Raw genomic sequence first — 27,322 nt, forward strand, 5'->3', positions numbered from 1 at the left:
TATCATGTCAGGTGTCCTCTATTTATGAAGTTCAGAGCAAGTTCAAGCAAACTGCAAGCCTGGAATTAGGGGTTTTCCTTCCTGACATCTCAGCCTTCTCTTTGGGAAAGCTCCTTTGCAGGGCTCTTAAACAAGATGTGCATGCTGTCAGGGACAGATCCCAAGCACAGGGACACATCCCAAACACAGGGACAGATCCCAAGCACAGGGACACATCCCAAACACAGGGACAGATCCCAAACACAGGGACAGATCCCAAGCACAGGGACAGATCCCAAACACAGGGACAGATCCCAAACACAGGGACACATCCCAAACACAGGGACACATCCCAAACACAGGGACAGATCCCAAGCACAGGGACACATCCCAAACACAGGGACAGATCCCAAGCACAGGGACAGATCCCAAACACAGGGACAGATCCCAAGCACAGGGACAGATCCCAAACACAGGGACACATCCCAAAGACAGGGACACATCCCAAACACAGGGACAGATCCCAAACACAGGGACAGATCCCAAACACAGAGACACATCCCAAACACAGGGACAGATCCCAAACACAGGGACACATCCCAAACACAGGGACAGATCCCAAGCACAGGGACAGATCCCAAACACAGGGACAGATCCCAAACACAGGGACACATCCCAAACACAGGGACAGATCCCAAACACAGGGACAGATCCCAAGCACAGGGACAGATCCCAAACACAGGGACAGATCCCAAACACAGAGACACATCCCAAACACAGGGACAGATCCCAAACACAGGGACACATCCCAAACACAGGGACACATCCCAAACACAGGGACACATCCTGCCCTCATGGGGAGGTGTTTTAGCTCCTCAGGCAGCCTCTCAGGTCACTTTTGAGCACCTTGCTGTGCATTGCAGAGTGAGGCTCTGCCCAGACCTGGCATATTCCTCCTCCAGTTCCTGCAGGAATTTTGTGCCAGGGCAGACCCAGGGATCCCAGCTCTGCCTGGGCTCAGCAAGGGCACTCAGAGGATGGGTGGCTGCAGCAGACTGGGAGGGGGGAACAAGCCAGACAGAGAACTGTGCTCTGCCCAGCAGTGTAAATTAAAATCTGCTGGTATTTGCAGTGTACCTCACTTCACCAAAAGTTTCCTCCCAGTACAAGGAGGTTGAGTTTGCTCAGCTAAGACAGCAAGGGCTGCCCAGACCCCCTCCCTGGTACCTCCTGGACATCTGCCCCATCCAGGAGCCTTTGGATGCTCTCTGAGTGTGTCTCTGGGCTTATGGAGACCCCCAGAGTCATCTCCTGTGGCAGTTCAAACTGCCAGAAGAGGATGTGGGTAAAGCCCTTCTTTTAACCTTCCTACTCTGGGAGCAGCCGCCCCCAGAGATGCAACATCTCTGTCTTAGCAAAGGGGGGCTGGAGGGGAGGGCCTGGGCTGTTTCTGTCACAGATGTCACAGCTCTGGGCTCTGAACTTGTTTTTAATATCCCAATGAAAACAAGAGATATGTAAATCCCAGCCAGTTTTTCCCCCTCCTGATCAGACTACACTGCAGAGATGCAGATACCAGAAGTGCAGCGAAGGCTGAGCCTTGTAAACACTGGGAAATGTCCACAGAGTCAAAGTCTCTGCTTCACAGGGCTTTCTGCATCACTGATGAGGACATGCTCAAGGTTACTTCATGCCAGACATTCCCATGCAGCACTTGTCTGGGTCTCTCAGGGTGTATTTATCTCAGTTTTTGAGTCCTAACACCTCCAACTCCGATGTATTTATCCTTGCAAAAAGTCCTCCGAGGGAAGGCAGTTGTGCTAATCACCACTGTACAGATTGGGAGTTGCTGAATAAAAGGCTAAATTAATTTCTTGGGACATTTGTGGCTGAGCTGGTCTGCCAGGCACCAAATTAGCATCAGGCCCATGTTGGTCTCTGGGCCATTATGGCCACTGATTGTAATCACAGCGAGGGGAGCTGACTTCTCCTGAGCTTAACACAGCCCAGGAAAATCAATGGCAGAGGGGAGCACACTGAACTTGTAGCAGGAGCTGATTAAATGAAAACTATTTATTCACAAACAAAACCCAGCTACTCTAGGAGCTCACTGCCTTAACTCTTCATTAACCTCATGCCCAGCACCAAGTGGCTCTTTAGCCAGCCAGGCACTGGCACTGTGGTAAGAATGGCTCTGGCCATGAGTGCAGTTGGAATTGTCTCCACATTCCAGCCTGGGGATAGGGAAAGCAGTGAACCTGAAACAGGAACTAACTCAAAACTTCCCAAGCAACACTACAGAAAAACAACTACTACACTGTGTTAAGGAAAAATAAGCAGGGAGACTACATTACCTTATTTACCCTCTCAGAACAGCTCACCAACAACAGTGACAAGCTGCTTCAAAGATGGATTGGAAAAAATGTGACTATTCCAGACTGAGGGATGTCGTTTGCTTGGCATCAAGGAGAGCCTGGGAGCTGATCAGGCCTGACTTTGTTATCTCTGATCCTTTTTGGGAGAGGCAGGGAGGAACAGGACAGGTCTTGCCCCTGCCACATGCCACTTTCAGGACAGGATCAAGCACCCTTGGACAAAGCTGATGCCATTTTTGGATTCCAGTGGGAAATTAAACAGCACACACTCTGTAGAGCATAGCAGGGAAAGGTGTGTCAGCCAAGATGAAACTTGTATCAGTGATGAGAATTAATTGTTGGAACACCTTGCCAAAGGATGTGGTAAAGTTTGCACTGCAATATGGTTTTCAAATTATGAGAGGTCTTTCTCCTCCTAAATATATATATATATATATATATAAATCAGAGAGGGGTGTATGATGTATTCAATTCAAGGCACATCCATCCAGGAGAGCCTTGCCAGATGCTCAGACTGGTGGAATTGGTGACCACCAAACCCCAGCTGCCCATTCCTGACACAGCTCAGCACTGGAAGGATTTGCTGCTGTAAAGGCTCTCTACAAACCACCAGGGCATGGGAGCAGGGACCTTGCAGCCTCCCACTGGCAGCAGCTGCCCTGAGCTCCAACAGCTGATAAACCTGCCTGTGGCAAGGGACTGTCCAGGGTGCAAAACTTCTGGCATCCAGACTTTGGCTTGAGACTGGACACACACCAAGGCAAGCCAGAGGTGCCCCACTGGCCATGGGCTACCATGGGAGCAGGGAAAGGCTGAGTCAGAGAGCCCAGAAGGGGCCTGTGGCAGCACTGTGGGACTGTGCCAAGGAAAACCTGATTTATGTGTAACCAGCTGCAGTTAATGTTCATCCAGCAGCATTCTGTGACAGCTAAACTTTAGACTGAGCTCAGAAAACACTGGCTGAGTGCACGATAAGATCCTGGCAGCCTCCTTCTCTCTGCTCCTCAACCACAAAAACATCTTCAGCAATGGATGGAGCCCGGGTCTACCTGGTGACAGGAGGATGTGGGTTTGTGGGGGAGAGGATCGTAGAGCTCCTCTCTCAACAAGACTACATCAAAGAAGTCAGAGGTTTTGATTCAGCTGCAAGAGAAGAAGTAGAAAAACTCAGCACAGGTAAGAAAAGGCCATCAACATCTATTTATTGCCCATAACCCTCCCTTTCCTGGCAGCTGGGTTAGCACTGGAGATGCCACAGCTACAGGCATGGGGCAGGAACCTGGATAAACAGACTGGGTGAGGAACAACTTCCAGCTCACAAGTTTTACAGCACAGCACTAAATGAAAGAAAAAAGGCCCCTAGGGATGGATCACCCAAGAGAAGTCCCCCAGTGAGGCTCTGAGGCCCCAGGCAGGGATCAGTTGTGAGGAGCCACATGCACACAGAGGCTGTGACATGGGAACTTGGCTGCCCAGCTGCTTCTGCTCAGCCAGTCTGACACAAGGGGCTAAACCAACATCCTCCAGCTGCTCCAACCAACCACTGCTTCTGAGGGAAATAACTAAAAATCCTGACAGCAACAGAATCAGTCTCAGCACCTACTGCAGGCATTGTGAAATAAATGATGGAAATAATTGAGAGAAACCTATAGCAGTGTTAAAAAAGGAGGAGGTAAGTCTCAGGAAACACCCAGATATACTGAATTAATTAATTTGATCATATCCTGAGTGCTGCCCTCATGTAGGGTTGAGTACAGTGAGATTTTCTGGGGAAAAACAACCTGTATTACTGGGTTCAGGAATACCCATGCAAAACAAGCCAAGGCAGCTCAGGGTGCTCTGCTCAGCTAATGCTGGGCTGGGTTCCCTCTCTCTGACTGCCCAAACCTTCAGCCTGCTTTGAGAGCAGCAAAAAATGCTGAGGGAGATCCTGTGGGGAGATATGGACAGAAAGGGGATGCACCCACAGCAAGTCAAGACTCCCAGGGAAAATATCACTGTCAGAAACCTCCCTGGCAGCTGAACTCAGCAGACTGGTTTCCCCAGCTTTCAGGGAGCCAATTACCTTAAAACCACCCATAATTGAAGAAAAAGCTGTTTAAACATTAGGGAGGTGCCAAAATCCAAGCTCCAGGAGGGGTCTGTGGCCTGACACCCCAGCAAACCACAGGCAATGAGGCAGGAGCAGCCTGAGGGGCCATCCCAACCCCATCCCTCTGCCCCAGGCAGACTCAGCTCCACCACAGATGTTTGCTCTGTCCCCAGGCCACCCCAAGCAGCCCATTTATCTCTGCCCCACCAGGCAATGGGTACAGTCTGGGTCCTTGATTTCCCATCTAAACTTACAGGTAGAAGAGGTATTACAGGATTACTGTATTTTTTTTTTTTTAACAACAATCTCTACCATCTGCAAACCACATCCTTCCACTCCATACTGGTTTCTGCTTTAGGCTAAAGCAGCTCTCACACACTCCTGCCTCCTCCTCTGCTCCATCCAGCACTGCCATTGCTCCTGTCTGCAAGGGGGACATTGAATCTTGGGCTGTGGCCTTCCCATTGCTGCAAAAAGCTGAAAGATTTGTCTCTTCCATCCTGCAATTTATCCTCCTGTTTTCCCTGTCACTACAATTGTGCCTTTTTCAGTTGACAACAAGCAACAGCTCCTGAGCTGCCCTGGCCCAATTTAATTCATTCATGAAGATCAGCTGCCTCTTCCCTGCTAAACCCAAAAACTTCTCTTTGTTCCTATTAAATTTCACTTTTTTTTTTTTTTCTCCAGACTCTGTTAATTCCATTCAGCTCATACTCAAATCCTCCAGCATGGTCCCTCCCAGTCTGATGTTATCTGCTGGTTTAATGAACAAATCTGCCAGATTCTTGATGAAAACAATCAAAAAGACTCAAATACAGCAATAAGCCCTGGAGAGCCCCAGGGCAGCCACCTACCACAGCTGGCAATTCCCTGGGAACTGTAATTCCTCCAGCTTTATGCTCTCCTTAATGGGGCTTATTTAGCCCGTGTTTTACTGACTCTTTGTGAGAATGACGCTGAGTTTCCAAAGCCCTTCAAAAATCAAGATAGATGACATCAACCTGCTCCACAATATCCCTGCAGCCTGCTACCTTGTCATAAGAACAAAGGAGGTTTATCTGGCTTGATTTGTTCTTGACAAATCCATGTCAGCTGCTTCCATTCTCCCCATTATCCCACAGGTGCTCACACACACGTGTTTGACTGTGTGCTCCTGAATTTCCTGGGGTTGAACCCAAAATGTTCTGTAATTTCCTGCCTCTCCTTTACCTCCCTTCCAAGCACAAGTGTTTCTTTTGCTCGGCTGAACTCTCCCAGTGCCTTCAGAAATTCTCCAAAGTAGCTGATAACACACTAAAGCTGCAGTTACACCCCTCACCTCTTCAGGAGCCTTGGGAAGAGCTCATCAGGCCTGGTCAATTTGAAAATTCCTCATGGTTGCTTTACACCAGCTGCCTTAGCACAGGTGGTGTGAAAAAGGCTATTTAACACTTCAGCCTGATGGGTTCTAGGCTTTCCCAAACAACAGAGTAGCAGAAAAATTCCCCCCACGAGCCTGCTGACACCCTGCTCTGCCTCTCGGCAGGAGCATCCTCCTCTGCACTCTGGTCCTCCAGGCAAGGTTTTACCTCTGCTTCATGGACAGCTCCTTTCTTTTCACCCTCTATTCTCACTGAATCGACTCTGTGCTTTACTACTAAATTAATATTCATGCTCAGTGTGAATTAATTTAACATTAAAGCTCCTCAGAGTGAGTCCACTGATTGTTGGCTGTGCTAATGAAGAAAGCAGCCGGACCCTTTGGTAAAATTTCTGTCTCCTCCTCTGTCCCTGGCTGCTCAGAGAACACTCAGCCACTTGATCTGCTGGCCTGGATTCCACCCCTCCTTTTGGGCCATGAGGAATAATCCTCTGCCCGCCTTGCCCTGGTGGATCCTCTCTGAGGGTTTCCACACCATAAGAGCCCCACAGCTGGAGCCACAGACCCTTCCCTGAGCTACTCATTTGTGGGATCCTCCAGGAGTTCCATCCCTGAGCCCAGCGTGTGTGGGGCTCTCTGTCCAGGACAGAGGAGACATCTCCTTCCCAAAGCAGCCCCGTGAGTGGCTGCTTGCAAATCCCTGAGGAGTGCAGGCTGCTCATCCCAGCTTCTCCCTGTCCCATTCCCAACTACAGGAAAGGAAAAAGGGAAAAATCCTACTGAAATGTTACAACACTGTCTCAAAGCAAGAAAATGAGTAGTAGATGCCAAGAGTAGCCATGTAAGGAACAGCTACGCTGAGGAAGGAGGAGAAGGAATAGGGGGAAAATTCTGAGTGGCTCTAAGGGAGGAATTTCCTATGAAGCTTTTTAAGGGAGGATTTACAGAGAGCACTGAACACGGGGCAAGTCCCCTCCTCAGCAAACCAAACCTCTTGCAGATGTTGGTGACATTCCCAGAAAACCACACACGCAAGGATTTTCCAGTGTCACCGAGTGACTCTCTGAGGAGCATGGTCTGGGATGGCTTAAGGAAAATTCTTTTCCTGCTTAATCTCCAGTATTTGCAGTTTAAACAAAGCTCTGTGCGCTGTCTCTTGAAATCACCAGGTGGTGTTCCCACAAAATTTTGTGTCTGAAGGGAAGAGTGCAGCAGAGCCTCCCTGCTCCAGGGGCCAAGGGCTGCGCTGGGGCTCTGCGGTGACAGACACGGTGCCTCTGCCGCGCGTCCGATGCACAGCACGTGGGAACCTAAAACCAGATGCAAACCTGGCTGCTGGGAGGTCAAAAAAAACCAAGGGTGCGCTGGATTTAAATGGCACATTTGGAGTGCTTGGCCTTGCCCTGCACAGAGGACATTCCACGCTTGGCAGGAAGGCATACATAAAGATAAATAAATAAATAATCAATAAATTTGTACTTTGCAGAAAGTACAAATGCTGATTTGGTGGATACATTTTTTTTACTTACAATTTTTTATTTATAATTTCTTAATTTGTAAATTAAAATTAATCAATTTATTTAATTAAGTTGATTATTAAATTAATTATTAATGAATAATTAATTCCTTGGTAGTTAAGAATTAATTATTAAAATTTAATTTTCTTGATTTTATTAAAATTTAATTTAAATTAACAGGTTTTTATTTATAAATTTTTCATACTTTGCAGAAAGTACAAATGTTGATTTGATTGATAATTTTTTATTTATAAATTTTTGTTTGATTTATAAATTTTTCATTAATAAATTTATTTAACTAAAACTGTTATTTATTGATTTGATTACTAATTAATGAATTCTTATTTATTAATTAATAATTAATTGTTGATTTACTTAATTGAAATTTAATGTAAATAAATAAATTATTTTTAAAACTTCATAATTTTTTGTACTTTGTAGAAAGTACAAATGCTGATTTATTTTTTATTTATAAATTTTTGTTTGATTTATAATTTTTAATTTATATATTAAAATAAATTTCCTTATGTAATTTTAAATTGATGTTAATTTAATAATTAATAAATCGTTATTTGTTAATATTTTATTTAATTCTATTATTAAAATAATTTCTTTTAATTTATACATTTTTGTACTTTGCAGGAAGTACAAATGCTGATTTGATTCATTTTTTTATTTATAAATTTTTGCTTGATTTATAATTTTTTATTTATATATTAAAATATATTTCTTTGTGTAATTTAAAATTGTTAATTAATTTAATAATTAATGAATAGTTAATTATTTATTATTTATTATATGTAGTCTATTATATTATATTATTTATTATATATAGTATATTATTTATTATTTATATTATTAACATAAATATTTTTTAATTTATACATTTTTGTACTTGCAGGAAGTACAAATGCTGATTTGATTCATTTTTTTATTTATAAATTTTTGCTTGATTTATAATTTTTTATTTATATATTAAAATATATTTCTTTGTGTAATTTAAAATTGTTAATTAATTTAATAATTAATGAATAGTTAATTATTTATTATTTATTATATGTAGTCTATTATATTATATTATTTATTATATATAGTATATTATTTATTATTTATATTATTAACATAAATATTTTTTAATTTATAATTTTTGTACTTTGCAGGAAGTACAAATGCTGATTTGATTCATTTTTTTATTTATAAATTTTTGCTTGATTTATAATTTTTTATTTATATATTAAAATACATTTCTTTGTGTAATTTAAAATTGTTAATTTGATAATTAATGAATAGTTAATTATTTATTATTATATAATATAATATTATATATTATAATATATAATATATATTATATGTATATTATTAATATATAATATATATTATATGTATATTATTAATATATAATATATAATATATATTATAATATTATAGTATATTATAGTATATTATAGTATATTATAGTATATTATATTATTTATGATATATAGTCTATTATTTATTATTTATATTATTAACATAAATAATTGTTTCATTTATAATTTTGGTACTTTGCAGGCAGTACAAACGCTGACTTGCACTCCTTTTGCATCTCTGTGATGTTTCGCAGCTCGCACTCGCGTGCCAGTGCCGCGGGGAGAGCTCCGCGCCTCGGGGCCGCCGTGCGCGGCCTCACGCGGCTGCGGGAGCCGAGAGCGGCCAGCGCGGGGCTGAGCCCAAGGCAGGCCCTGGACACAGCCCTGCCCTCCCACACAAGCGGCTCCAGCGGTCCACATCCACATTTAGCGCTCGCTCTGCCTGAATCCCACACGCCCAGATCGGTTTCTCGAGGTGGGGAATGAAGGCACTTGAGACAGTTTCGTGTTCAGACTCAGGTGTTTATTATTCCTTATCTGTGTCACAGTCTCAGTACCGTGAATTCAGCAGCTTTTCATTAGCAAGGCACAAACTGGCTAACTGACTCTTGGTACAAGGTCTTTTAAAACTAAACTATCCAATTAAGAAAGGACACCTAGATTATTTTCCCTTTTAACCAATAACTGATCCCTCAAAGCCCGCAATGTGGACTTTTCTGTCCAACCACAAAACATCACCCAAACCCAGGAAGAAGGTAAAGAACAACAACCTGCCCTAAAAACTCCATCTTGCTTCATATTTATTTCTATATTCTAAAACCCCAAACTCTAAGTTTTCCACCCTATGATATTACACACTTCTAACCAACTACACACCCCTAATCCCAGTGCTATTAATCAATTTCAAAAGCCTGTTCCACGACCTCAGGTCAAATGCAGTGTCCTCTTGTGGGTCTGTGCACTTAAGCACAGAAAGTTTAAAATTCTCAGCATCCAGGATTCCAGCACACCCAGGGATGGGAAAGGTGCCCAGAACCTTTCCAGCAGGGAGGTTTCTCCCTTTGCCCCTCTGTCTTTGCTCAGGGCTGCTCCTCTCCACTGCTCGTCACATCTGGGCTCAGTTTTGGCACAGCTCTTCTGGGCTTCCCCTGGTGGCACTGAGGTGCTTCAGGACACACCTACAGTGGTCTGAAACGGTTTTGTGTGTGACAAGGCCAACAATTACAATTAAACCCTGCTTTGGATAGCTCATAGCTTTCCCAGGGATTTTGCCCTGTCTATACCAGCACAAGGCTGTATGCGTTGAGCTGCACCCACCAGAAGGGAGTGATGCTGTTTTAATTAGCAGAGTGATGCTGTTTAATTAGTCAGAGTTCCCAGCTATCGTGTATCAACAGGCCACGTGTAACTGAGAGCTCCACAACCCTGTCCTCCTACCACCAACAGCCAATTTCATGTTTGGTGCAAGATCTGCTTAGAGAAAATTTGTTCATAAATCTAGGAAATAAGCACAGGCTATAAAAATAATGAAATCCCTATTACAGCAGCAATTCCAGTGGTACCTCAGGCTGTTAGCTGCTAAAATAGTCGTTAACCAAAAGGAAGGAATTTTATTTTTTTTATATATATACATCTCCAACTCGATTACTGCTTAGGGCTTCGACCATTTGCTGATACATTCAAGGGTAACATTTAAATTCCAGCCTTCTTTTCATTGCTGTAGTTGCTTTCAAAACTCAATGCTTTTAAGAGCCTGTGTTGTGCTCTCTGTGTTCTCAGAATATTCAGAGCCCGAGGGTTCCTGCTGCTTTTTAGTGGCTTTGTGAGCTCTTCCCCCTCAGTGTTGCTGTGAGCTCAGCGCTTCAGCTCAGGGAGGATTTACAGAGAGCACTGAACACGGGGCAAGTCCCCTCCTCAGCAAACCAAACCTCTTGCAGATGTTGGTGACATTCCCAGAAAGCTACACACGCAAGGATTTTCCAGTGTCACCGAGTGACTCTTTGAGGAGCATGGTCTGGGATGGCTTAACAGGAGCCTGTCCTGTGTTTCTGCCTCCCCTTGGATGGCTCCACATGAAACTCCCCAAAATGGGGCTGCTGCCTCTTCAAAATTCTGAATTCAGAGATTAGCCTGAAGTTCTCTATTAAAGTCATGGCAGATAAAAGAATAAAAATGGTATTTGATACCTGCTGTGGACTTCATGGAAAAAGGCAGGGTCAGGAGAGGTCAAGTATATAATCCTCCAGCTAACTCCTCTGTGCAACTCAGGCCACAGAAATTCATCCAATTACTGCTCTAAGCCCAACAATTTGTGGCTAAATTGGACCATTCCTTTTCAACAGACAGGGTGCAAGTTAATGGGCTATCTATCATGGCTTTCAGCAAGCCATAACAATGCTGAGGAGCGGTGGTGTGGCTATGGTTAATTATCAATTCTGGCCAAAATTTACAACTTCTGCGTTGATTCCCTCCTCTGTTTCAACCACTGGCTGCTGAATCCTGTTATAGCCTTGTTGACTGAATTGAAGAGTTCTCTTCTACAAGAATTATTTTTTCCATCTAGTCACTTAAAGACTTTTAAATCTGCTTTTTGTTAAGCTGAATGGATTTTAACTCAGCTGTTTCCAGTGATGTTTCTCACCAGGGGTTCTCAGTTAACTTTACATATTGTGATAGGCTCATAGAGAAACACATTGATTTCTTTTCTACTGGGATTTCAGATGGATTTTTGTGCTTGGAAATTATCCTAAACTCAGGATTTCCTTGGTAATTTCCGATTATGCCCTTAATAGCAAAGAGAAGAGAAATCACAAGCCCTCCCACACAAGATCTGCAGACAGGCTCAGGGAAAGCCTGCTTAGCCAGGCACAAAGAGTGTGGAGGTTTCTGGAAGCCAACCCTACGAGCTGCTTCCTTTCAGATCTGCCTTATCAGGTCTGAAGGCCCTCAGTCCTTGTCATTGAGGTTCTCACAGGATCAACTTGGATCAAAATCCCAATGAAGGCAAAAACCACTCCTGCAAAAGTCATAAATTGTTTGAACCCACCAAAAAATTCCAAAATAACCACACTAAACCACACACACTGACCAACAAGTTCAGCCAGAACAACCTTCCTTAAAGCAAACCATGTTTTGGATTTGTCTGGATTTCACGTGGACTTGTAAGCTGCCCTCATTATTTTAAAGTTCTGCAGCTATCAGGAGTCTGATGGAGTGATTTCACCCTGTAGCACCCTGCAGAGCTTCTATAGAGCAACACATGCAACTAAAGCACTGATCCTTTGCCAGAAGGCTGCAGTTCACCAACAATCTGCCCACAAATGAAAAAAAGATGGAGTTTTGCTCTGCCAAGCCCTCAGCTTCCCTTTGTTAGCAGCTCTAAAGTCCAAGTTAAGTCAGTTGCCAATGGCCATGGAGGTTCAGCCACATCAGAGCTATGGATGTGACTGCTACTCATGTTATAAACCATCCCCTGCTGAGGAAATGCAGCCCTGACCTGGGGTTTTATATCTTTTCAGCCATGAAAAAAAAAAAATGGGTTAGTTCCAAGTCAGAAAAAGCCTGGAAATATGTTTGGATTTGCACAAGAGGAATCAAGGCAAGGTGGTTGATGTTTGTCCTTCCCATCCTGCCCCACAGGTACTGAAAATGTGGTAAGGGCCTGCTGTGTCCTGAACATCCCACACCTGCTCTACACCAGCCCTATCACTGCCATGGGACCCAGCACCTCCTGTGAGCCCCTGCTCAGGTGAGGCTCAGCAAATCTTCTCCATTGCTCTGTTTGTCCAGTCAAACAGCAATGCAACTGCAGCCAGATGGAGATTTGAGCTGTGGCTACCAAGGAGAAGATTTGTGTTCTCCTTCCAGCCTGTTCCTCTTCTCTTTCTTGAAAACCCTTCCTTGCTGCTCTTCCCAACCTGAGCCTGGCCAGTGATACCCCAAGGTGAAAGCTGTGGCCCAGCTGCACTGCCAGGCTGTCCCTGCATCTGCAGCCCTGCTCCTCTGAGCCCTAAGATCATTCTCAGATAAGGTTTCACATGCTCACAGTTTGGGATATGGCCACATTACATCCTGCTGTTGGGTCAGAGTTTTTGCTCTTCCTCACAATGAGTCAACCCAAAGGGCAGGTGATGCCCCACTGCTACCACCACACTGCCCCTGCTCCTCCCAGCCCCACAGGGAACTGCTGGCAATCCTGTGCCCATCTTCTGTTATCAAATGTGGGCAAATCTCATGTAGCATTTTCCCAGAAAAAAGTAATTGCCCATGAAGTCTTAGGGGACAGATGCACTGCTGTGAACCTGCCCTGCAGGATTCAGGTTCATCCTTCTCTTACCTGCTTCTGACCTGTAAATTGTACCCTTCTGTCCCTCAAAATCCTTCTTCCTGGCTACATACTCATGGGGGCTTTCTCCTGGGCTTCAGGGCATTATGCTCAAGCCTTGTCCTCTGTTTGTTGCTCCCACAAGATTGACCCACAGACCCAGAAGCAGCAGCAGAGCTTTAGAAAACCCTCTGTGGCAAAGGTGGAATTTGGATCAATATAAAGACAGTGGTCAAAATAACAATTCTGAGGGTTTTTTTGCTTTGATTTCCAGAAATGACTTTGACAATCACCTCACACCCCTGCTAAGGGCTCACCATCAGGATTTGTGAATACTTTTGTATTCCTGAGCCAACAGCACCTGCACCTTAAGAGCAGGGCTGATACTTCTGAAGAAATATCTTCAAAAATTTCAGGGGCTGAAGTTTTAGGTTAAATTTCAGGTCAATGTGATGTGTACTATTGGAAGTCTCCTTGCTGATTTCAAGCCTGGTTGTAGCCACACAAACTGCTCAGCCCCTGGAAACTTGTGTGCCAGGGGAGCTGGCTCCAAGTCAAGTGGTGTCTCCACAGGCAGCCAGGCTGGACACAGCTGCCTTCAGCCACTTGGCTCTAGAAATTTGAGCCCAGTTAGAAAAGACATAACTTAAAATTACCTACAAGCCTAAATCTCATGCTCACAAGTAAGTCAAGGATAAGCCCCTTGTTTTGAAAAGCATCTAAGCACTCAAATCTGTAGAATAAATGTCTGGCTTATGAAGAACTCCATGAGAGCAACTCAATCCACTTGGGACCACAAGCACTGGAGACTGTGTCACTGCAAAGCTATGGAATTTGGTCACTAGCAAATACAAATAATCCCTAAGAATTCATGTAGATACAGGCACGTCCTTGCCAGTATTTTAGTCCTGTGACTTAAGAGAGAGATGTGAACAGATCTCTTGAAAAATTCGGCCCCAGATCTTGCCTGATCACAGTCCTTTGGCTTGTAATGGTGGCACCAACAGGGGCAAGAAAACCCACCCAGGCTGGTGCTCATGGAGCTATGAACAGCCTTCCCCACCACAAATACAAACAAAACCACACCTGGAGTCTTTCACTTATTTTTGCAGAATATACTCAGATTCTCCCATTATCCTGAGAGGAAGCCCTAGAGAGGGGTCTTTATTCTCCAATTATTTTGATTTTAAATGAAGGGAATTAGATAATGAGAAGTACCAGCCTCCCAGTGAAAACTTACCCCACCTGTCTCAACAGGGAGCCCAGAGATGACTGGGAGCAGCATGACATGGCTCTGCTTTGCAGACTGAAGGCACAGGTGATGCCTTTCTCCTTCCTCCTCTTCCCATCTCCCCATCCCCACCCCATCTGTTCTGCCCTCTCCCTCCCAGTCCAGGATCCTGCCTGCCTTTTCCTTTTCCTCTGTGCCCCTTCTCCATCACTGCTCATAGATTTTATTTACCTCCCTTTTACGTGCTGGGGAATTGGCAGAGACAAAGCAGGAGGAGTGTCTGGCCGGGGTGATGGGCGCTGGGATAATGCTCACACCTCAGCATCCGACAAGAATAGAAAATGCCTCTGTCAGTCTCAATCCCTGGGAGACAGGCACTGCTGAGATACCTTCTGACAATGCTGCTCCAGTCTGATTAGCGTTCACTTATCTGGGATCGTTTTGAAAAGCAAGAGCATTATGCTGAGCTCTTTGTTACTACCAAGCTTCAGAGGGGTGGGGGAAGGCACACACAGCAGAGCCCAGGAACAGCAGGCAGGTTTGTCCCTTTGTGAGGCTGCTGCTTTCTAAAAGCTTTGCAGGGAAAAAAAAAAAAAACCAGAAAAAAAAACCCCAACAAAACCAAAACCCAAAAAATTGATTAAAAAAAGGAGAGAAAGCAATTAAAACTAGAACTTCTAGATAACCCCTCGCTAATTGTCTTGGGTCTCTCCTGGGCTTGCAACAAACCTTGCACAATCAATCTTTTGTCTTGCTTGTTTTTTGGTCTGTCTCTTCTTCGTGCCCTGTAAACATGGGGAGGGGAGGAGGGTTTTGTGATAGAAGCTCAGGGTGTGTGAGGAGTCTACATTTCTGATGCTCCTAATTTATTTCTGTTGCTGTAGTGCAAGGAGAGCCTGATCTCAGCTGGGATATCTGACACACAACATGCCAGACTGCTGAACAGGCAAGGGCCGGGCAACAGCATCAGCCACGTTTTACACAGGGAGATCTGAGCACAGAAAAGAGAAAAAACTTGCCAAGGTCAAAGAGGGAGCCTGAGTCAGAGCTGACTCTCTCAAGGCCCAGTGTTTGACAAAAACACCTCTGCTGCAGATTTGCTGGGTGAAGTCCTCACAGGCCACTGAACCCTGGCAGGAGATGTATCTGAGCCCAGGAGGGTGAGGATTCCTCTTTGCCCTGTGTGGGGCACCCCATGCCTGGCAGGTCCTGGTTTGCCAGGGTGGATTTCTCTTGAACAGCAAAATATAGAGTAAATTAATTTAAAAGTCAGAATAAAGTCTCCAGCAGCACATGGAGGGGGGGAGAGCTCATCTATTCTACTCAGAAGAGCACAGGAGCAAGTGGATGCTCCTTCCCAATGCTGCAAGCCAGGTTTCTTCACTCCAGAGCCCACTGGAGATGTTTAATCAAATCCCACAATGGCCTCAGGCTGATCTCAAACCACTGGGACGAGACGCTGACACCCTATGGGGAATAGAGCTGCTTTCTGCTTTCTCCTTGGAATTATTCCAGGCCCTGTGAGGCCAGTCCCATGTGAGATGCCACAGGCTTTCCCCTTGGCAGCTGTAAGGTGGCAGCCTGAGGAGCAGGTTGTGTTCCACAGTCACAGCCCAGTGTTCCCTGCTTGTCCTTGGCCATGGGTCCTCTGCTTCTCCTTCCCCTCAAGGGTAATTTGTGAGGGGAGATGAAGGAGCAATCCCAGCACAACCCTGCTGACTGCAAGGCTTCCAGGAGATCTCCAACAGCTCCACCACATCCCCAGAAAATGTCTCCCAACTTTAATCAACTCTGTGAGAAAATTAAGTAGCAGTTTCTCCTTTTAGTTTATGGCTCATGAGAGGCTTTTCTCTGCCCCTGATGAAAAAAAATGAAGTAGAATTATTCTCATTTTCCTGCCCTCCATCTTCTGGTGCTCTTTTTACCTTGCTGTGAGTTGCTTAAAAATGTCACTCTGCTGCCTTCTAATTTGCCTGATGGAATGTTATTTCAATCATGCTATTAGACAAAACTAAATCCAGCTCTGAGAAACCACTGCCCCGTGCAAACCTGCCTGTGAACACCCTGAAGCACCTGGTGTTCCCTGGGGCTTTATTGCTTCCAAAGTGCAGCGAGGAGCTGAGATTCCCATAGCTGCCAGGCAGCAGAAAGCCCTGGGAGCAGGCAATGCAGAGCAAACCAGGCTGGCACAGATGTCCCCCAGCCCTGTGCTCTGCCCCACGGTCACTCCCTGTCTCCCACAGTCTGTTCCAGAGGAAATGAGGACACTCAGTACGGTGGGGAAGTGGAGCTGCCCTACGGGAAGACAAAAGCCATGGCAGAAAAAATTGTGCTTGAAGCCAACGGAACAAAGGTACAAAATCCAGTGGTAGCGCCCCTGGAATTACAGCACGGGGCAGGGGAAAGAGGGAGATGGTTGGAAAGACCCCACAGCTCCTGTCTAAGTGTGTATCCAACCTCTGCCTGGATTTGGTGCATAAAGCACATTGTCCTAAGCCTCCCAAAGCCTGGTATTCCCACATCAGCAGGAAGCTGCCAGACTCTCCCAGGATCACAGGGTGCTTCCCTTCGAGCCTGTGCTTCAGCTCCAGCAGGAGTGTGACTTTGGAAAGGGCTGTGCTAAATTAGGGCTGAAGGAACCAGCTTCACCTAGCTCATACTGGAAAAAAGTGTAATTTCCAGGCTTTCCAGAGCGACTTAGGAATTAAAAATACTGGTGTACCCAGAGCCAGCTCCCTACCCAAGGTAGCTGTTCAGTGTTTTAGGCTGGCAGTGCAGTCAGCAGACATATGAGTTCTTCTGGACAATGAAGGAGAATGTGAAAATGAGACTTGTGCTCTAAGCCACTGCCTGGAGCATCTCTCCCCCAAGTCCCAGTTCGAGGCCAGCCTCGAACCCTTGGGCTGGCTTGCTGTGGTACCCGGTTTTGGTTGCTGCAAATCCTCTTTTATACACCCAAGTGCAGAAGAGTTCATGCCACCAGCACTCTCCAGCCAGCACATCTCAAGGAGCACCACATGGGTGCAGGTGTGCTGTGAAAAAAAGAAATAAAATCAAACTGGGCAGCTCCTTGTGCTTTTAGGGACCCAAAACAGGTACCAAGCATGCACCTCTGCAAATGTTGACTCCTCTAGACCAGTATTCCCAGGGTTTGGGTTTATCTGGGAAACCCAGAGTCACTGTGGAGGATTCCATCTCTGGATCCATCTAAACTGGATTCATTCACTGACGTCCTGCCTGATTTTACAGCTGAGCAATGGTGGCACACTCAGAACCTGCATCCTCTGTGCCAACACCGTGTATGGGGAGAAGGCAGCGTTCCTGCAGGAGCTGTATGTGCTTGCCAGAGCCAGGAATGGTGTTCTCAGCTACCTGGAGCCTGAAGACACCGAGCGGAATCACACCTACGTGGGTGAGTGAAGGGCTGAGCTCCGTGCATGGGTGCTACCAGCTTTAATCACAGGGGATTTTACACATCAGCTTAGCCATAATCTCCCCAGACAGAGAGATGAGTATGGTGAATGAGCACAAATGGGTTTGGAACCACAAAACTTAGACTGACTAAAGGATTTTAAAAGCAGATTCTTATTACTACTATTTACCTAGGAAGGGTTTCTTTATTCCCTTTGAGAGTGTTTCAGGGATATATGGGGGGCAGAGAGAAATTCTGGCTGTGTTTTTAAAATGTTTTTGCTAGGAAAAGACACTTCTTCATTAGAAAAAATAATTAAACTACCACCACTTGTCAAGTTCTTTACAAAAAAGGCTGCACTACATAACCAGCTTTAGCAAGCACAAGAAATTACTCACAAAACCTATAGGAACAGTTTGTTTTGGTGCCTTTCAGGGGGTGTAATTCACCATTAGATCACACAGGCATTCCGTGATTTCTGTGCAGCACACTTAGATGTCTTTTTCCAAGTGCAGTGCAGATTTTGAAAATGCTGTAAGAGAAGAATCAGGCCCAGATAAATCAAGTGACTCCTTCAAAGGCTCACAGCAGAGGCAGGGATAAAACCCTGGAGCACTGCCTCCTATTCATCCTGCTCTCTCTACAAAACACTGCCCTTTTGCTTCACGTGAACCAGGATCACAAGGCACATTAATTGTCCAGCTCAAAGGGGAAACCAAAGGTTTAAAGGATCTTGGAGGCCTGGATTAACTACTCAGTCTCTCTGCAGCACAGCTGAGCACACACGAGTGCCTCCCTGCTTCCCAGCACTGAAGCTGGCAGATCCAATGCACTCGGTCTATGGTAAACAGGGAAACCGAGCTCCTCCTGAATGCCTGTTTCTCTCCCTCTCTTATTTCTCCAGGGAACGTGGCATGGATGCACGTCCTTGCAGCAAGGCACCTGCAGCTGAAGGCAGACCTGCTGGCAGAACAGGTTATCATTATTGCTTTGGTGACACCCCAAGCAGGAAGGGCTTCCTGGTCAGGCACCAGCTGCTGTCCAGTGCAGACCCCTCGGTGAGGTTGGGCTCTCACATCCCCTACTGGAAGATGTGGTTGATGATACAACTGCACAGGATCATCAGGGTCATCCTGTCCCCTTTCTGGAGGCCACAGCCTTTCCTCAACGTGCCCCTGCTGAACACCATTGTCACCACCTTCTCCTTCGAGACAGACAAGGCCTCCAGGCATTTTGGGTACAAACCCCTCTTCACGTGGCAGGAGAGCAGGCTCAGGACTGCACAGTGGCTGAAAGCAGCTGCAGGGAGCCTGGGACCCCCCCCAGCTGCATGAACAGAAGAACTGAACAGCACTTTTGGGGTAAGGAGGTTGCTTATCACAGCAGCAGGTTTCATCTGAGCTTCACAACCTGCACAGACCTTTGGTAGGAGCTTTGCAAATACAGAAATCCTAATACAGAAGCAGAGAAGGAGAAAAACTCACAGGCTGCAAGCTGTGATACCCTTACCATGCCAAAATCTCAGGTATTTTGTGTCCCATGGGCATTTAAAACCTTCCCTGCACACACACGGGGCTTGCTGGCCTCCCTAATTGCCATGGTGCCACCACTGCACAGGTGACTTGTGGCAACAAGAGAGAACAAGCTCAGCTGGGAGATGGTGCCCACAAAACGCCTCTGTGGTAAAATCAGCGAGCCAGTTTTGTTCCACAGCCTGGGAGCCGTGGTCTTGGACATTTGGTGGGGTGGCTGTACCTGGCTCAGACACTGAAGAGCTCTTCAGTGATGGTTTTGGGGAGGACAAGTAAAATCCAGCAGGTTCTTGCTCTGAGTTAGGGTTCAATAAAAAGAAAAAAAAAAAAAATCCCTTTTCCAAAACTTGCCTTTTACAAGATGCTTCGTGTTATTCTTTACACATGGAATACTGAGTATCTATTTTGAAATATTATCCCTCTAAAAGGAAAACCTCCGATCTTTTGTCCTAACAAGGCATAGGCTGATTTAGCTTTAATTGTATGGATGGAGAACTGATGTCTACAAGCTTAAAGGTGGGATTCATGTAGTTTGTAACTCCAAATCTCTTACCACAGAGCTCTCCAGTGGCAAAGCAAAGCAGATTAAAGCCCATGTTCAGCTGCTGTGCTGGCAGAAAGCAACTTCAAGTGAAGGCCTTAGGGGCTGCATTTATGCTAAATAACGTTTGAACTCCAGGAGGAAGAGGTCATTTCAACTCCTTCCATGGCACTGGAGCTGCACAGCCCATCTGGGAGCAGCATTTCACAGATGATCCTTTCCTCACACAGATGGGGCAGGCACTTTCAGGAGATTCACAGCAAAACTGTGGTTTCTATCAGTTTATCAGCTTCTCTATTTTTAAGACTTGCAGAGAGGCTGGTAAATGTACATTATGCACAACGGAGATGTCAGTTTTCACTTGAGCTTGGAGGAATGGGATATTTTTACAATACTGGCTCAAATCGAAAATTAACTCTGTTAATATCACACTTCTGTGTTCTGTGAATCTGTACCCATCTCTTGAGTGTTCTTGGATTAGAAGTGTGCACATGCACAAATAGAAGCTTATTTTAATTACAAGTGCCCTGATACTCCTAGGAACAGCAAGTTTCAGCATGGCATCCTTGATAGAAATGATGAAAATTTGCTTCCTGTTAGTCCTGGTAATTACCCAGGAAGGAAAGTGGAGCAATACAGTGAGAGCTGCCAAGTTAAATTCACACTCACAAGAGAATTCTTTTTCAGAATGAGCTTACAGATCAGAAATCAGTTGTTTTGGTAGTTCATTACTAAGCTCATATAACAATAAGTTGGCCCAAACTGTTGCAATCTGCTCACAGAGAATTTGAAAAGGTGAAGTGTGTAAATTACCAGTTCCCTACTATTTTCCCCCTTCTACTTGTGCTGGGAGGGGTTAAGAAAGGGGATAATAAGATTTCTGATTTTTCTATATTCATTACAAGTCTCTTTGCAGTTTTTTTGCCATTATCCAAATGGCAGCTGACAACTCTAAGAATGTGACAAACACACCCTCAATTCCTCATGCACATCCCAGAGCATCTCCACAGTGCATCAGTGTTGGCCTCAACAGGTTTTGGTGCCCCTGAAATTATGGATTTATCCTGCCAAAAAAGAGCCACTGGGTGGAGCTGCGAGGCTGGGAACAGGTCCCTCCTCGTGGAGCCTCACCAGGATTTAGCTGCATTCTGCAAGGACTGAAATCCCTGCCCAGGCAGCGAGGCTGGAGGCTCTGTCCTCAGTCTGTGGCACTGGGAATTCTGGCCTTCCCTCCCCTGGCTGGAAGTAGTCACAATTTTATCTGCATGTAGCCCTGGAATCAAAGACACCGAGGAAATTATTTTTTCCACTCAGTGCTCATTAGAAAAGAATAAAAGTTTGCTTTTTGTTTTTAAAAACAGAATGAATTTTGGCGCTCTGACCTCTGAGGAGCCTTGCACAAGCACAACAGGCTGATGCCTTCAGTCCCAGCCCCTCAGTAATTCCTTTGTGGGATTTGGAGCTGCTGCAGATATCAGATGGGAGAGTTGTCAAGCCCCAGTACTACCCCAGAGATTAATGCCTTACAAGCTTGCCTGCTTTCATAAACCTTGCTGGGAACCTCATCATGCTTTTGTTCCTGTCCTGCTCATCATCATCACCTATGATTCTGATGCTTATCAGGGTGCAGATGACATGCAGGATAAGCAGAAGGGATTTTCAAAGGTGGTTAATGCTGGATTTTTCCAAAGTATCTGAATTAGCTGGCTGCTCAGCTTTTTAAATACCTACTCACCTCCCAAGCTTTGACAAAAGCAACCAGAGGATTCCCTTTCCCTGGTCATGGTGGAAATAGGGGGAAAAGTTAGACAGCAAAGCCTCTGTACTATTTTCCAAAAAGATGAGTAAGCTTCCTTTGGCTGCCCTGCCTTTTGGCTCCTCCAAGCTAATGCTGCTGCAGACTTCCTGTTAGAGCCTTGATTTTATCAGATTATAACTTGTTTTCCCCTGGCAATGGTTTAATTCTTTCTACTGCATTGGGTTGTCATTGGCTTTTCTTTTCAGGGTCTCAGCCTTATTATGTAACAGCAGCAGCAAAAAAAAGAGAAAAGAAAAAATATTTCAGATCTGTTTCTACTTCTGGAGAGGAGCCTTTGTGCACAATTACTCATCCAAGAGATTCAGCAGGTATAACTGCTTCCCCCAGGGGCTCCATTATATAATTGGATTTCAGCCATACAAATTAAATCCTATCTTACCCCTTAGTTAAGCCAGGCAGTAAGTATTTAATGCTAATATCCCTGACAACTATTGCAGGGAGAAGCAGAGCTGAAGCACAGAGGAGACAGATGCAGGCAATCTTTGCTGCAGGAGCAGGGAGGATGAGCAAGGACTGACACCTGCTTGTATTTTCAACATGGCTAAACTTCCCCAGGAAGGGCCATGGCTCAGCTGGAGCTGTTGTGTGAGCTGGAGCAGGGTTGTCCCTTGGTTTTCCATGCTCAGGAGTGTTCACCCCCAACACGCACACTTCAAAGAGCCACATGCCTAACCCTGTTTGAGTTTCTCTGGAAGTCTCTGTTCTTGTGCAACGTCTGAAGGAAGCAAATTTAGCAATATTAAAACTCAAGCCAAACACAAAACCAAGCAAAGAATCCCCAAATTAAAAAGAAAATCTCGACTGAGTTACTCATTCATCTGCATTTTCTGCCACATTCAGTCTTCTCCCGGCGTGTTCCTGTGAGACAAAGCCCTCTGGGCAGAGCCCATCTCTTTTGGTGTCTGGTACATCAGTCACAGAGTCAGGGCATGGTAATAAAGCAAAATAGATTCATGGTAGGAGTTAAACCAGTCGGTCTGGTCCTGTAATTGGAACATAATCTCATATTGACAGTGTTTAACTCAGGATGCACAGGGAGCAGATGGCACCAGGCCAGGCCCCATCGGCCTGCGAGGATTGGAAAGATATTTTCCAAGTCCAGCTTGTGATAGATGAGCAATGTGATGGGTGACTCTCACAATTAAAAGGCAAATATCATGTATATATGTAAAGAGAAGTTTTATAGATTTATAGTTATGTTTTACCCCCCTTGTGTTGTTATCAGGGGGTGGCCTGGGTTTGGGACATTTGAGAGGGTCACTCATTACTATGACAGCACCTGACCTCCAATCAAGATTTAATGAAGTGATCTCCAGCACTGGACAGCAAAGGAGGAGTCCATGGACAGAACTTTGGGAAGGACTAAAGGGCTAAAAGGTAAAACCTTCATTATGTGGATGAACACATAGTGAGAAAAATCCTCTGCTCCTGGCACTGTAATATTTTCTCTATTCAGTTTTCTGTTGTATTTTTGATAGGTTTAATAAACCTTCTACATTTTTGAAAGTGAGTAGCATTTCTCACAAGCTCCCGGATCTCATCTGAGATGTCAGAAGCTTTGCTTCCCAGAAGGGCCTTGAGCCCCTCACTAATCCTGGTTCACTGAATTCACAGAATCCCAAAATCCCTGGGTTGGAAGAGATCTTAAAGATCATCGAGTCCAACCCAGCCCCAACACCTCAACTAAACCCTGGCACCCAGTGCCACATCCAGGCTTTGTTTAAACACACCCAGGGATGGTGACTCCACCACCTCCCCGGGCAGACCATTCCAGAACTTTATCACTTTATCACCCTTTCTGTAAAAAACTTTTTCCTAATATCCAACCCACATTTCCCTTGACGCAGCCTGGGACTGGTTAAAGCCCCACGGGCTGCTCTGCCCAGAGCCCACAGCCTGGCTGGCAGAACTGCCTTGGGAGCACTGGGACAGAGTGGGAACAGCGTCCAAAGGGCAAAAAGCTCCCACATCTGCTGGCCCAAAGAGCCCCAGAGCTCCCCATGCCCCTGGGGCCAGCAGGGACCTGCCTGTGACACGGGGCACAAGCCCAGGGGTGCTCTCAGTGCCAGGGACAGCCACCAGTGTCACCTTCCTGCTCCTTGTTTCACCCCTGGAAGCTCCAGTGGCACAATTAATTCAAAAGAACACACTGGCAACAGTGACTAATTCCTTTCTCCGAGCCCAAAATGCTGAGCTAAAGCAGGTGAGAGGAGAGGAAGCACATTTATTCCAGGACTCATCCTATGGTAGAGTCTAAGTGCAGACACAGACTCAGCTTGCCAAGGGTGTGGGACAAGAATACCAAGGTTCTTATAGCTGCTACAGGAAGTTTAAATTGATTTTTCTCCATTTCAGCAATTATTTCCCATTAATCAACTTACTGTACAATGCTGCACAATAATTCACAAGTTTTATGTATTATATGAATAAAATTGCACATATATTTTTATGTGATTTTCATTTAATTGAATTCCTAGGAGATTTATCTGCTGGGTTATTAATAAATCTTAATATGGCCTATAACACTCAATTGATATTTAATTAACCTGCAATAACTGCCTTGTAAAATGTAAATTAAATGCTTTATTTTTTTCCAGGCATATAACGTTAAATCAAATCCTTCATTCTACCAGCAAAGCAGAAAAAAAAAAAAAAAAAAAAAAAAAAGTGGGGAAAAAACAACATTTCAGGCAACCAAACCTTACACCTGAAAATATTTGATGTTTAAAGAGCTTCAAACTGGAAATTAGATCCATGCTTTGTAATCAGTTTTTCTCTCGAGGAGGTACTTTTCCACTCTTCCCACTTTTAAAGATCACAGAATTTGGATGGATTTAGATGAAACAAGAAAATCTCAGGAGGCTTGAAGAGAAGTGAGAGGCGCCCATTCCTAATAATAAGGTTGCAAATTCCCGTAGGTATTGTGGTATTTGGCATTTTTTCTGAAAGTCTTGGCACCTAGAGTCACATTATTAAATGAGAATGTCAATTTTCATTTAAAAATTTAAAAAAAAAAAGGAAAGGAAAAGGAAAGATGTTAAAGCCCTTTGATAGGGGAAGTTTGCAAACCTGAATGTCAAAGGCATGAGAACTAAGAGAAAAAAATACATAAATTTTGATCCTTATCTTTAAAAGTATCAGAACTTTTTGAGACTGAGATGTTTGAAAACTGGGAGGTGGCAACAAATGTTCCAAACAGCCTTTACAAGAAAAGATGAGAACAACCCAAATTATATTTCAAGATCAAACTCTTCTCCTCCCCCTCCCCTAGCAATTTACATAGATCTGCATTAAATACTGCAAACTGCAAAAACAACTGGTTCTGATTTCCAAACCAGGAGAGCTGGCTGCATTTGCAAGGTGATTTGAAAACTTCAGGAGAATATGACTGTCCAAAATTGATAAGTCTATAAAGTTTACTACCACAGCATCTAAATGTAGTGTATCTTTCTTTTTTAATGCATGGAGGGGCCAGTCTGTCTCTCAATATTTTATTAAACAGGGTATTCCCACCAAAGGACAGCAACCCTCACTGTCTGTAATCTGTCTGCATTAGATCACTTTAAGAGGTATTAAATGGAAATAAAAAGTTAAATGTACCACGGATTTTAAGGGTGTCACAGCATGGAAGAATGAAAATGAAGAGAATGGATTGTGACTTGCAGTGAATGAACAGAAATAAATCCAGAGCTGCTGGAATGGGAAGCCTGTCCCCACTCAGTGTTCATCCTCTCTAGTCACTCATCCTCCTCCTCCTCCTCCTGCACCACCCCAGCCCGGGGCAGGGATTCCGTGGGGAGCTCGGAGGTGCTCCCAGTCCCCGTGGCAGCAGGAGGGGATGTGACCCTGCAGTCCCCCAGGGCTGCCAGGACCTGCCCTGCTCCCAGGGCACTGCTGACAGCCCCAGCTTGGCCACCCCACCACGGGAGCCAGCACATGAGGCAAAGTGGCCTCATGGCACGGGAACTGACTGGTTTAATCCCCAGCTCCACCATGGACTCGCTGGATTTTCTGTGCTGGTTTTTACATTTACAGCTCGTTTCTTCCTCTCTCCATCTCTCTGCGTTTTATGATTTTGGCAATTGATCAGGAATAGCCTTTTCTCCTTCTTTTACCTTTCATCTTTCTAAAGGAGGAGAATGTATCCCACAAGTGTGGGATCTGCTGTCAGCTTGTGGAGCACAGCCCCTTCCCAGAACACTTGTGTTTTACTCCACTGGACAGACATGGCCATGGGAGGGGATTTTCCCCCCTAGAGTGGGTTTCTAACTGAGCTGAATCCAGCACTCATTAAGGCCTGACCATGACTGACAGTTCACATTATCTTGGGCAGCACTTTGGATCAGGCAGAGTCCCCTGGGAGCTGCACCAGGAGCAGCCACAGGAGTCCCATCCACTCACAGGCTGCTCCTAACAATGCTGGGAATTAAATCACAGCGTGAGGAGCAAATGGAATTGCTCACAACATGTTTAGGACTTGAGACCTGAGAACCCCCTCACAGAGGTTTTACCACAGGGTTTTCACGAGCCCAGTGCAGGACTGCTGGGCCCCTGTGAACACCCTGCTTTTTGGGGATGTAGGAGCAGACTCTCCGTCACCTGAATTGCTCTCTGCTCTGCCCTCTAGACAACAACCAACAGGCTGCCCCATAGTCACACCCATGCCCAGTCCTCGTCCTAAACCCCTTTTTGACTACACTACCCTTATCTTCAATCCCAGCTCCAACGTCTTTCCCTTTGAGAAGCACGGCAGGCTAAGTATTCCTGACATTTCCACGATGCTCAATGTCACCTTTTGTACAGGACTCTCACAGCAGAGGGAATGCTCCTGGTAGCAAACCTGTTACACAGCTGGTGACCAAAAAGCACAGCTTCCACAGTCCTGCTGCTGCTGCTGCCACTGGGAGCCATCCCAGTTACTTGCACAGAGATGGGGACTGACTATGGGGGGGATCCCTAAAAGGAGATAGCACTTGTGAGCTCTCTCACAAAATTCACATCTGGAAATGAGCAACTGGGCAAGAACCAGCCCCACGAGACACATCTAAACCAGCCCATCTTAGCACTGGGGACATGCCCTTAACTCACACATCCAAATGATTCGTGGTTCCACACAAACCTCTCACACTCTGGATGGTGCTGCTGCATCCTGTCCCCAAATCCACACCCACACCCTGCCCTGGGACAAGAACGGGGCTTTGATACCAAAGAGAACGAGGTGCCTGATTTGTGTTCCATTTCAAAGGGATTCAGAAGCTCTGCTCCCTCTCAGAAACCTGCCCAGCCTCCCTCAGAGGCTGTGCACAGGCTTGACATGACACCAGATAATGTTTGTGGGCTCTGGCATAACTGGGGATTACTGCTCTGAAAAGGAGGACTTGCTGAAGTGGCTGTGGTTTAAGGAAGGATTTGAAAGGGGAGAGAAGTACAGAAGGAAACTGTTCTAGACACTAAGTCACATAAGAGAAGGCTTAAAAACTGAGAGCAGGAGGAAATGAAGGGATCTGAAAAGGAAGGGATTTGGGATGAGTGGAGGAGGAGGAGAAATGTCAGCTAGCAGTGAGATTACATGGGGCAACATGTGAGCTCCTTCAGCCCTTCTTCTTGGGGTGACTAAAGTGATGGGACAGGGGAGATGCACCAGTGAGCTCTGGGCTGGCTGCAGGAGGAAAATGGGCAACCCCACTCTCCTGGAGGGAATTGAGGGAATTTGGTGGAATGACAGCACAGCTTGCTCAGATCCCAGAGCAACTGATGATGGGAACCCCTTACAGGCAGCTCCAGCTGAAAC

At 45.3% G+C, this 27,322-nt stretch overlaps 1 protein-coding gene across 1 annotated transcript; it reads left to right on the forward strand.

The window, feature by feature from the left end:
- Positions 1-3,336: 3,336 nt before the first annotated feature.
- Positions 3,337-19,000, forward strand: LOC128798209 (3 beta-hydroxysteroid dehydrogenase type 7-like). The gene is given in 6 exon segments (XM_053961507.1): positions 3,337-3,530; positions 12,312-12,420; positions 16,481-16,580; positions 17,477-17,639; positions 18,544-18,617; positions 18,620-19,000. Coding segments are annotated over 6 exon segments (948 nt in total). The 5' UTR covers positions 3,337-3,382; the 3' UTR covers positions 18,974-19,000.
- The last annotated feature ends 8,322 nt before the right edge of the window (positions 19,001-27,322 follow it).

This window comes from Vidua chalybeata, chromosome 20 (assembly GCF_026979565.1).
Source record: "Vidua chalybeata isolate OUT-0048 chromosome 20, bVidCha1 merged haplotype, whole genome shotgun sequence".
NCBI classification, from domain to species: domain Eukaryota; kingdom Metazoa; phylum Chordata; class Aves; order Passeriformes; family Viduidae; genus Vidua; species Vidua chalybeata.